The sequence below is a fragment of the Abramis brama genome (genome assembly GCF_963993115.1).
Source record: "Abramis brama genome assembly, chromosome: 1".
In the NCBI taxonomy this organism is placed as follows: domain Eukaryota; kingdom Metazoa; phylum Chordata; class Actinopteri; order Cypriniformes; family Leuciscidae; genus Abramis; species Abramis brama.
The window spans coordinates 14,543,796-14,556,851 of record NC_139963.1 but is presented as its reverse complement, the minus strand read 5'-3'; the positions used below and the strand labels follow the sequence as shown (position 1 = coordinate 14,556,851).

The following is a 13,056-nucleotide window of genomic DNA, read 5'->3' as shown; positions in this document are numbered from 1 at the left end:
TCATATGAGCTGTATGGGGTGGTCTTGTCTTTTATTGACAAGGATGCAAAACATCAGCTTATAACCATTCTGCTTCCTTTTGCCTTCCACAGAAGAAAGTATTTCGGTTTGGAACATGAGGCTGAGTAAATGATGGCAGAATTAACATTTTGGGAGAACTGTCCCTTTAAATGACAAAATGCAGTCGGAATTGGAAAAGATCCGTTTCTATTTAAATGTGTATGGCTGGTTGTCACTTTTTTTTTTTTTTTTACCGCCCACATTTGTCCATTTCTTGTCATGTGTGCTATTGTGCTTTATCGCCTTCCAGTGAAGACGTCACTAAGAAACATAAGTCAAAACAAATGTGTCTTGTGCGACATGCTGCTTTTATTTGACTCGTATCATGCTTCTTTTACGGTAGATTTCAAGTGCCCCCCCATGTTACAAAGGGGTTCTTTCAGGTTTTGATTTACTGATCAGAAAACTCTGTCTTTGTTGCGTTGGGTTTTAAAGTGTACTTTTTCTCTTCGTGTACATGCTTCGTGTGAAGCTTTTTTGGTATCAAGAGAAACGAGTGGAATGAGGATGTAAAGAATGAATGAATGAATGAATGCTATTTTTGTATTTAAAGTCCTATTTTAACCTGTCAGTGAGAGTTTGAGAGAATGCTGCTTCAGCTTTTGTTTTACCTTCATCATCATTATCAGTCTCACCGGGTCTCTGTGGGATGCAAACACCAGTTCTAAACTAAAAGTTCGGTACACACTGAACCAGAGCCTTATTTTAGGGCTGATGGACAGCAACAGATGACACATGATGCCACAATAAAGATGTGAAATCAAGTCAGTCATGCCTTGTTTATTTGTTGTCTGGCAAAGTTCTGTCAATCCTTCACTTGGTACGACGCAAGCAAATTCATTTTTAAAAGCGTCCTTGCTCAAAAGGTTCTACGCCGCAGGAATGACCCAGAACGTTTTGTCTCAGTTTTGTACAACGCCCTGTTCTGTACGCCACAGGAAGCACTACTGTTAAATATTTATCAGCGCAAACTTCATCAGGTTATAAGACTCTGTGGCGCGAGTCACGCATCAGAGACGGGACGAGATAAGAGACGCTGAGTTCCTCTCCATGACTGTGAAAGATCTGCTGTTGAGGAGCTCCTCGCACATGGAGCTGGTGATGGAGAGCTCTTCAGACCTGGAGGCGGTGGAGCCGGTGGAGCGGGGAGAGCCGGTGGAGCCGGGAGATCCTGCTGATCCTGACAGCGCTTACGGCTCCTCTCCAGTGGACACCGACACAGAGGAGGGACAGACCAGCTCACTCTCCACCAGCTCACTCACACTCACATACAATGAGCAGCTCATGCATAAGGTGAACACTACCATCCTCATCTATCTATCTGTCTGTCTGTCTGTCTATATCTTTCTATCTGTCTGTATGCCTGTCTATATGTTTGTTTATCTATCTGTCTATCCATGTTTGTCTGTCTGTCTGTTCTATCTATCTATGGGTCCTATTTTAACAATCTAAACGCATGGTCTAAAGCGCAGGGCACAAGTTCACTTAGGTCGTGTCCGAATCCACTTTTGCAAGTTTAACAACGGGAAAAGTGGTCGGCGCGCCCGGCACATGGTCTAAAAGGGTTGTCCCTATTCTCTTAATGAGTAATGGGTGTGTTTTGGGCGCAGCGTGCGTTAAACCAGTCAGAGCCTCGTCTCCCATTCCCTTTAAATGCCAGTTGCGCTCGCGCCATGGCAGATTCGCTATTTACATGACGGAATTTGATAGTGGAAAGAACGAACGCGTCTCCAGAGCGCAAACGGATCTGCTCATGCGCGAGGTAAAAGTGCGCAAGCAGAACATCTACGGGACAAGCCGGATTCCACCATATCTTTATGTACACAATAATAATCTTTTACATTGTAATCCTTTTATTTGAAATATTTGCCATGTTTGTGTGCTGCTGCGAACCCCTGTGTGTTTAATAAGCAGAATCTACGCAAGTTGTGGACCCGCGTCTAGGCGCACATTACTAACACGCTCTTTAAATAACAAAAAAAATATTGCAGTCTATTTCAGTTTCCTCAAAATAGCAACGGTCCAACTATGCTCCTGAACACACCTCGGTTTCAGACCAGCAGCCCATGGGCGCACAAATGGGCGCAAATGCATTTGCTATTTAAACAATGTGGCGCAGAACGTGAAAATGATAACTGCGTCGGGCTGAAACTAGCAAAACACACTTGTCACTCTTGGCACTGTATTGCGCCGGGTGTATGATAGGGCCCAATGTCTGTCTGTCTGTCTGTCTGTCTATATATCTGTTTGTGTCTGTTCTGCTGGTTTCTATTAAAAGCTGAATCAGCTGTGATTATGGCTCTCGGGCAGAAAGTCACACTCCCACAGTTTCACAGTCAGTGCTAGAGATTAAACCAGTACAACACTGGACACGACTGCATGATTTACACACCGCCTTTAGTCCAGGGAGGTGTTGTACTCATCCTGAGGGGTGACTGGAGTTGTGAGAGAGGTTGTGTTGTATATTGAACAAGTATTTGATACACTGCCGATTTTGCAGGTTTTCCTACTTACAAAGCATGTAGAGGTCTGTATTTTATCCCTGATGTCCTTACACAGCTCTCTGGTCTTGCCATTGTGGAGAGGTTAAAGTCTGTTTGATTGAGTGTGTGGACAGGTGTCTTTTATACAGGTAACGAGTTCAAACAGGTGCAGTTAATACAGGTAATGAGTGGAGAACAGGAGGGCTTCTTAAAGAAAAACTAACAGGTCTGTGAGAGCCGGAATTCTTACTGGTTGGTAGGTAATCAAATACTTATGTCATGCAATAAAATGCAAATTAATTACTTAAAAATCATACAATGTGATTTTCTGGATTTTTGTTTTAGATTCCGTCTCTCACAGTTGAAGAGTATCTATGATAAAAATTACAGACTTCTACATGCTTTGTAAGTGGGAAAACCTGCAAAATTGGCAGTGTATCAAATACTTGTTCTCCCCACTGTGTGATCGATTTATTGGTGATGTTTTGTGGGATTCTTCATCCGTCGCTCACACTGAGATCACAAACCAGGCCAACCACCTGTACTGAAAGATTCCAGTTCAATCCTAAAACAGCCCGATGTGACTGAAGAACCTTTTAAAGTTATACTTTAAGAACTTTTTATTCTCTGGTTCTCTCTAAATAGATACCAATAAATTGGTCTGAAGAACCCATAATGTAATATCATGAATTATTCAACACAAGAACCAAATTCAGGTTCTTGTTAAGAAGATTATTCTTTACTATACCTAGTAAAGAACCATTTTTAAGAATGTAAACCTCATATTGGGCTATTGTTTTCATACTGTGTTTACTACATAACTAACTACAGATGATTTGTTCCTTTTTTAACGTGGATGTGGTGAGGAAGGACGACAGGAAATGAGTTTATTAAAGAAACATTAGTTGTGCAACACATCAGTTGCTCTGCGTGAGGGCGTTGACTCTGTTTCATGTTGTTGTTTTCTATTATTTAAACGCTGCATGGAAAAACGTTCACTAATCGTGACACTCATTCAGAACTGCTTAGAAAACGTTTTGTGTAGTTATTCAATTAAACAGCAAAGTACACTGCAATGAGATTATTTTGGCTGAGATGATTGGCCATTCTACACATATTACAATGCTTTAGAGCAAATACATTTAGGTAGGCCTAAATATTGCTAATTATTCCTATATATCATATTGTGAACCCATATCACCCATTTTTTCCCGCACAGACTTTGGCTGCGGGAATGCGTGCGTCGCCATGGTAATGGCATCCCGTGTCCCCCGTCATGTGCCTCGTGTGGTTTGTTCCGTTGTGTTCTTCCTTAATCACGCATTTCAAAGCTGAATGAGCAATGAGGGATTTAAGGAATGTCATGCACGGATGAGATTCGTATGAAATAATAATAAGAGTTTGAAAGCCCGTGGGCTCTGAGTTCGACACGATTCATCTCCTGAAATCATCCCGCAGGTATTCGTTTGTTTAGCCGTGTAAAACAATGCCATTTGACTCTCAAAGCTAGGAGACACTAGATTAAACTAAGCGGAGAACAACCAACAGTCTGCCCTCCAGCTGATAAATGCCGGGGCGAACATGTGCTTTTGCAAGCTCTGGCCGGGTGTGGTAACCATGGCAACCAGTTCAGGATGATGCCCACGTCCTCGGTCAGACCCCACAGAGATGTGGCGCTTTTAAAGATGGAGCGAGTGTGAGATATGGGAGAATTGAACACTTGAAGGGCACTTTGGGAACGTTCCCGACGAAAGTGACCAACTGAATCCCTTCAACGTTGGGCAGGGTTTCTCAAACTCGGTCCTGGAGGGCCGCTGTCCTGCACAGTTTAGCTCCAACCCTGATTAAACAGGGTTGGACACAACAAATTACAAAAAGTATCAAAATAGATTTTGTGAAGTTGTCAGACACTGGGTGAGTAAAGTCAGTAAATTTTAGTCCAATGCAATAACATTACCTAGCATTTTTGGGTACGGGAAAATCCTCTCCGGGTCAAAATGACCCGAACACAACCCAAGGGTTAAGTAGCAACTATTTTCCTTTATTAGATGCCAAACAATAAATGCATTTGTACCGGATCTTGGACTTGTATGTTTTTGTTGTCCTGGCCGATGTAGCTTTATGTAATGAGTTTTGATGAGGTCCACACTGGTTGCTTTGCTTCATCCAGCATCAGCAGGAAAATCCTTCTCTACGAATTCATTGGTTGGTTATTTTCCTGCGAATATTGTAAATGGATTTTTAAACGGCAATCCCATTTTTAGGATTATATTTCTTATTGTGGTATTGTGATTTCACGGAAGAAAAAAAAAAAAACAGACATAATTGAAATGCAGGACACTGATTACGTCTCGGCAGACGAGGGACGAAGCTCCCAATTTCAGTGGTTGCCCTACCTCACCAAGGGCCCCTTCCACAAGCCCATAAGCGAAGGGCACATGGTCACTTCAAGGAAGTAATTTAATTGTTTATGGTCATGTGACCCAGGGTGACAAGTCCTCACGATTCATTTTAAAGAGTTGGAGTTAATGTAATAAACAGAATAATTCAAGACTTTTTGTTTCATTGTGATATATTACACACATTTTCGTCATTTCAGATTATTTTTATAAAAGTTTCATAGGTAAGAAATGTGTTTAATGCTTTATGTGTTTAATGCTTAACTTATAAAGTTAAAGTCCCCCTGTGGTGAAAATCAAGCTTTTAATGTTGTTTATGTGTCTATGTGGTGTTTTTAATATGCTTTAAGACAAACCATGTGCAAATTCATAAGTCGACACCATTGCTGAGTATTTTCTCCTTAAAACTGCAGTGAACCAAAGACAGTCTCAAAAACACGGTTTGAAATCGCTGGTGTTTCTGACGTCACAAACGACCTTGTAACCAATCAGATCAACGTGTGATCGTCAACCAGTGGATCTCTGAGCTGGTGTGAGTGAGTGGAGGCGGGGCTCATTTGCATATTCATAGAACCACGTATACTAAATGAGGCAAGGGTGTAGAGTTACATTTAAGCTATTTTAAGACATGAAGATTTGTTTTTTCAAGGAAAAAAAACGTTTAAATATGTAATTTTAGATATCAAAGATTAGTTTTAAGGGATAAAATTATTGACTACAGGGGGACTTTAAGAACAGATTAGGAACACACAGACATATATAAAGCATATTTAAAAACGTCATTATAAATGTACATTTATTTGTATCATATTAATAACAGCAATAGTAAGATATTCCTGTTGTCGCTGCCTAGCTTTGTCGTGGTAACATTCCATGTGAAGCTAATGAGGAAATTACGTGGTCATTCTTTGTTCATCCCCTTACGCCTTTCACTCAGACATAAAAAAAAGAAGGCAGAAAGAAGACAACGGCTCAGAGTTTAAAGATCATTTCTGATGATTGCTGCCTCACTATTGGCCGACGCTGGTCATGTGATCACCATTACGCTTGCGTGTGATGCTGACGCAGGAGCCGGCCAATACTGAGCCGGTGTTCTGACATATAACCAGAAAGCACTGTTGCTAGGGTCTTGGTGGTTGTTAGAGTGTTTTTTCTAGGTAGATTGTAGGGTGTTGGTCCTTTCTAGGTTTTAACTATGATTTACTCGGTTGTTGCCAGGGTATTGCTAAGCACATGTGAAGGTGTTCTGATGTTGCTAGGGGGGATTTGATGGTTGCTCAGTGTTACTAGATGTTTGCTTGGATGTTAGGTGAATGTTAGGGCATTTCTAGGTCATTTGTTGGGTGTGAGGTCAGTTGTTAGATTATTTTTAGGTGTTTGCTATAATGTACTTGGTGGTTGACGGTGCATTGCTATGCAGATGTTGTTCTGATTGTTGCTAGGGCTTTTCTAGCTGGTGGCTAGGGTCTTAGTGGTTGTTAGAGTATTTCTAAGTAGATTGTAGGGTGTTGGGAGTTTCTAGGTTTTAACTATGATTTACTCTGTTGTTGCCAGGGTATTGCTATGCATATGTGAAGGTGTTCTGAGTGTTGCTAGGGGGGATTTGATGGTTGCTCCGTGTTACTAGATGGTTGCTTGGGTGTTCCGGAAGGATGTTAGGGCATTTCTAGGTCATTTGTAGGATGTGAGTAGCTGAGGGTTGTTGCTGGGGTTTTTTGATGGTTACATAGTGTTCCTAGATGGTGTTTTGGGTGGTTGCTAGAGTGTTACTAGGTGTTTACTCAGGTGTTCCAGATGTTAGGGCATTTCTTTGTAGTGTGTAGGATGTTAGGTTGGTTCCTAAAGCATTTCTAAGGGGTTATGATTTACTGGGTGGTTGCCACACTGCCATGGTGTTGCTATGCAGAATTGCAGATGATAAACTTCTCCAAATGTTACTAGGGCATTTCTAGGTTTTCTTGGGGTTGTTAGTTGTTTCTGGATCATTTGTATGATGCATTTCTATAATGTACAGGCTATAATGTACTATTGGTTGCTATGGTGTTGCTATGCAGAAGTGAAGGTGTTCTGAGTGTTGCTAGGGCATTTCTAGGTGGTTGCTAAAGTGCTATTGGAGTGCCATTTCTAGATGATTGCTAGGGTGTTCCAGATAGAAATGTGGGCGTTTCAAGGTAGTTTTTAGGGTGATGGGCATTGTAGTTGCTATGATGTACTGGCTGGTTGCCAGGGTGTTGCTATGCAAGTGTTAATTTGTTCTGAAATTTGCTAGGCCATTTCTAGGTGGCTGCTAGATCATTCTTGTTTTAGGGCATATCTAGATGGTTACTAGGGTGTCTCGCCATGTTGTTATGCTGTTTCTAGATGTTTGGGTTGTTGCTAGGGTGTCTCCAAGTGGTTGCAAGAGTGTTCTGAGAAGTTCCAGGGTGTTGCTATGCAGATTCTTAGGTGCTTATTGTTCTGGGTTGTTGAAGTGATTGCTAACTGACCAGAGTCAAAAGAGCCCACCCTCAGGTCTCACAACCTATGATATTCGGTATGTTTTTTCACCCATTTTATTACCATCCATCTGATCGTGGTTATAGTACCCCCCCCCCCCCCCCCCCAAAAAAGCTGCGTGATTTCATAGGTTAAACCCCATGTATGAGCAACAGGCTAGTAGTAGTGATCTTGCCTTTGAAAACAGCATCATCAAACACCCTGACTGATCTCTTGATGAGAAAGCTGTGAGTGAGCAGAGCTGCTTTCTGTCCCCCCAACTAATTCCTGTTGACGCCAGTAGCAGGTGGCAACATGAAAGTGACTAATCTGTCTCTACAACACTAGCTATGGTCATCTCTTCCATCCTAAAGCTGAGGCTCGTTTTTCTTCACATTTAAATCACGCTACGTAGATGAGAGAACGCAGCAAAAGGGAAATTAAGACATTTGATTATGCTTGATTATTCCGTGTTTGTTTATGGTACACATGTACTTTACACTGTGTTTTTAGCAGAAGGTTGTGAAAAAATATCTGAACCCTGTCGCTTATTTTGCTGTTTATGTTCAAATGTTTTCCATTATAGTTTCATATCTAAGCACAGAAAAAATAATGTAATATGACAACAAAAATGCAATAGCCCCAAACAGAATTTAGACATAGGCACTGTCCCAATGAATAGGGTGAACACACTGATCCAGCAAAACCCTACAACCATGTTTGACCATAACATGACAATGATCCTTTGCGTTTTTCGCAAATCTGTGAAACCTACTAACGCCGTTGTCGTGTAAATAAATAAACGGCCAAAATGTATAGAAAATTTTCCGTTTTAGTTGAAAACGGTGTTGTGTAAAGAAATGCTCCCTGAGTTTGCAATTATGCTGTCTAAGGGGCCGTTTACACAACACCATTTTCAACTAAAACAGAAAACCTTTTATGTGTTCTGGCTGTTCATTTACACGACAACGCCGTTTTGGGGCCCTCAAAACGCAAACTTTTGAAAAAATGTTGCACAGTGCAAGTTTTTGAAAGCGACACCGTTATCGTCGTGTGAATTTGTGAAAACGGTGACGTCATGCGCATGCATATTATGTGTCCAGTCTATAGGCACGTAGTGTTTCGGTACAGAGTGACATCGCCATCTACTGGCCTGGCATTAATAATAATGCAGTGTTTTTGTGGATCAGAGTGAACGGGATCATTTTGACAAAGTTGTCATCTGTACGTGAAAAACGCAAAGGAAAAACTTTTCCGTTTTTAGTACATTGTTGTCGCATAAACTAAGTGGCATCTGTGGAATGGGGGAAAAAACGCGTTTTTCAAAAGTTGAACTAATTTTAACTTGAGCGCCACATTTTTAGTACGCCGTGTCATGCGCGAGACACTGCAAAAGACGAAAGACACGAGGTGGACAAAGTACACAACTTCCTTACTTGAGTGAAAGTACAGATACTACTGGTCAAATATTACTCCGTTACAAGTAAAAGTTGTAAAGATCGATTTTTACTTAAGTAAAAGTACAGAAGTACTTATTTTTAAAAGTACTTAAGTATCAAAAGTAAAAAGTAAATGTCAATGCATTGTTTTATTATTGTTGTATGTAATACCTACAGTACCTTATGCCTCTGAATCTATGCCTGCCTTCCTACCCTCATATCAATATCAAATTTATTTCTAGAACACAGTTCCAGTAGTGGGATTGAATGTGAGACTGAATAAGTGCACTCAATAACGTCTACAATGGTTTCGGACACCCAAATGGCTGTTCCCTCAAAAAGTGCCCTATTTAAAAATGTTTGGCTTTTAGTATGAATGTGTTAGCCTTACTGTTGTCTATAAGCTAGTGTGCTCCAAAACAATGACAAAATTTGCATTTAGAAGACCAAACCCAACGTTGAAAATGAAAATCAGGTTGGTGTCAGAATCCAACGCCAGATTGACATTAATCTCCAACGTTGGACAGACGTATTGTGGTTGAAAATGAAAATCAGGTTGACGTCAGAAACCAACAGTCGTGTTGTGACGTCAACCTGACTTTAATTTCCAACCAAAATCATCCCCTGACTGACATTACTACTTTCTACTCAAGGACCTTGACAGAATTGTAGTGGAGTAAAAAGTATGATATTTGTCTTTCAAATGTAGTGAAATTAAAGTAAAAAGTTTCCAGAAAAAAAAAAACTCAGGTAAAGTACAGATACTCAAAAAGTGTACTTAAGTACAGTACTCAAGTAAATACACTTTGTTAATGTCCACCTCTGCGAAAGACACAAGCGCAACGGTTATACACGAAGAAGATGCAGAAACATATCATATGTAATCATATGCATATGTAAAATAACGCGATCATTAACATTAAACCACATATAAATCAAATCTGCCTAATGTTACTGATTGAAATGTCGACCCAGGACTGTGAAGCTTTAGGGGTGTTGATGGACTCGATCTACTCCATCTGTGTTTTAATCAGCGTTCTGAATCCCATCTGGATACAGTCTTTGATTTTCTTCCTCTGCTTTTTTAAGTGTTGATTATAAATGAATGCATGAAGCTAGAATAAAACGTGTTTTGTTGTTTAAAAGCAGAGGCTCTGTTCTTACTTTTATAAATTGCATGTTCAGATATTCATACAACAATGTATTCTGGGGGCCATGAAAACTTTCTGAAAATGATCAAAAACGCTGGCAGGGAAAGAGTAAATTTGATCCACAAAAGTGTCACAATACCTTCATTAAGCCCATCCATCTGTTCATGTCTGTCTGTTGCAGACTATACTAGTTGGAGACAGTGGAGTGGGGAAGACGTCTCTGTTAGTGCAGTTTGACCAGGGTAAATTCATCCCAGGATCCTTCACTGCTACTGTGGGCATTGGCTTCACGGTGAGTCTCTCTGCAGAAGGTCACACCTCGCATTAGACACTCAGATGACATCACTTCACACTGCAAAATAAACAAACATCGCCAAAACGAGACACTTTTACTCAAGAGGCAAAATGACATTTAATATTAAAACTTCACATCACTGCATTTTTTATGCTTTAAACCAGACAAAAATGAAGAAAGGTTTTTGGTAACACTTTACAATAAGGTTCATTAGTTAACATTAGTTAGCATGAACTAATAAGGAACTGCACTTATACAGCATTTATTAATCTTTGTTAATGTTAATTTCAACATTTACTAATACTTTATTAAAATCTTGTTAACATTAGTAAATGCACTGTGAACTAACATGAACAAACAATGAACAGCTTTATTTTTATTAACTAACGTTAACAAAGATGAACAAATACAGTAACAAACGCATTGCTCATGTTAGTTAATACATTAACTAATGTTAACTAATGAACCTTATTGTAAAGTGTTACCAGGTTGTTGTTTTTTCAGCGCAATGCCATAGAAGAACATAGATTAACCTTTCAGTGAGCAGTGAACATTTTAATAATCTGTTAAGAACCTTTTTGTGGAATGGAAAGATTCCATGGATATTAAAGGTTCTTCATGGAATTATACGTGACAATAAAGATCCTGCATTAAGTTTGTCTTTTAGATTTAATTATTTGACTGTGATTTGAGTGAACTAAACTGTTTAATGTACTTTTTTATATTGGACAAACAGCAGAGACCAATATTATAACAGAACTGCTGGGAAAGTAAGAAGGGAGCAATTTTCCTCAAATAATATATAATATTATATTGTTGCATTTATATTTGGGCTATATTAAATATACATTTAGGGTTTTATGCAAGGGGGGAAAATGATGATTTTCCCTAGTAATCATATAAGCTAAACTCAGAAATATGTGACTTTTAATATAGTAAACACACATGTGTGTGTGTGTGTGTGTGTTCCCTCATCTTTCCCATATCTCTGAAAATGTTGATTGGCACTAATATCAATAGCTTCCATGTTAGCTTTGCCTGCTGGATTTGCTTTTCCATCTTCTGTCATAACTCTCTGCAGAGAGCCGACGGGGTTTCTCAGCACACAGCGTCTGATTACAATAATATGATAATGATCATTTTACTGGGAGCTCTGATTATAATTATAGAGGGATCTGTCTGGCCCCGCTTGGATCATCACCGTTTGTTGTTTTTCATCATATTTTTGTAATTAGTCTCAGTGTTTTGTGTCTGTGTGTGTAACAGGGTGTTTAATATGTGTGCATAACATTAGCATAGTACACTCTGGAAATATATGATTAAATATCCTACCTATTTAGGGCAGATTGTGCCAAGACTGAGCTTAAAGAAGAAAAAAACACAGTACAGTGAGTTACTATAATCAGATATTGATTAGCTACACGGCATATGAGAAAATCATTTTGACCAAAATGGCAAACGGTCCTTATAGCCATTCCAAGCACAATATTCCTGCGAAACATACTGTTAAACATCATCCGATAATAAAGTGCTGTGTTTTTACCTAAATAATATTTTTTTTATTAGGCCTATAACTTTGCTGTTTGTCACTGGATGTCATTCCACTTGTTGGTTTGTAGGGGGCGCACTAAACACACAAAATTCAATTAATTTGTAATACAAAAGCCTGGTTTCACAAACAGGTTTCAGGTTTGGGGTTAGGCCTTAGTTCAATTAGGGCATTTAAGTAGCTTTTATAAACGTGTCCTAGAAAAAAAAAAAAAAAACATTACTGACAAAACAATGGCACATATTTTATTAGTTCTATCTGTCAGTGCAAGTTGCTTTCAGGTAAAACAGCTCAAACATGCATTTTAGCCTATAGGACTAGGCTTAAACCTTGTCTATGAAACCGGGGGGTTATGTTGTGGAAGTTGTAAAATACACCATTGGAATTATGTATATGCCAATGGACTTAGTAGTCATGTTATCATAAAGACACATGCAAAGCAATTCCCTGAACATGAATGAAACTGCAAAGAGGTGTTCATATGTCAGGTAAATGATATTAGTTATTCAAAACTACAGCTTAGATTTTATATTATGTTTTACATTCTGTCAAACCTCATCTGCATTGACCGCAGGCGTCGCGACAAACCACAAATATTCGCTGAAACTCTCTCTCTCTCACACACACACACACACACACACACACATACACAGAGAGAGAGACAGAAACAGAATAAAATGGTAGAATGGCCGTTGAGTTTTCGAAGTGGGCGGGGCTTGTAATTTGTCTCTCTATTGTTTCCAAACAATAATTCATATACTTGAACGCTTGAGGTTGTATTTTCAGTTCACAGAAGTTTATTAAATGCTCTCAGTATAATTATTCAGACATGAATTATTAATGTCCAGTCAGATCTTCTGAAGCACCATGCGCAGACACTGTTGTCACGTAGTACGTGATACTTTTCACAGCACTGTGTAGGATGGACCAATCACAGTCGTTTGTGAGGGCCTTCTTTATCATATAATGTTTTAGAGATCTCTTGGGTGGATTTTCAATTGTATGTCAGTTTTCAATGAATGGAATTAATAGATTTGAATGATTATAATTTATTGTGCGCAAATGCCTCTAATAAAGCCAAAAATCCCCTGAGATTTGAATGAGGTTGGATTGAGGATTTGTCTCTCGGGACCCTTAAGCGCCCCCTGCAGAAAGAATGGGTTTATGACACACGTGAAAACACGTTGGGAAGCGTTTGCACCTCA

General features: G+C 39.5%; 1 protein-coding gene across 1 annotated transcript; it reads left to right on the top strand.

Annotated features, from left to right (window-relative positions):
• Positions 1–482: 482 nt before the first annotated feature.
• On the top strand, positions 483–10,335 carry LOC311097317 (uncharacterized protein; the record flags this gene model as incomplete). The annotated part of the gene is made up of 2 exons (XM_084136901.1): positions 483–1,353; positions 10,189–10,335. Exons 1-2 carry the CDS (start codon positions 1,111–1,113, stop codon positions 10,333–10,335), a joined length of 390 nt encoding a protein of 129 aa, XP_083993027.1. The 5' UTR covers positions 483–1,110.
• Between the last annotated feature and the right edge of the window lie 2,721 nt (positions 10,336–13,056).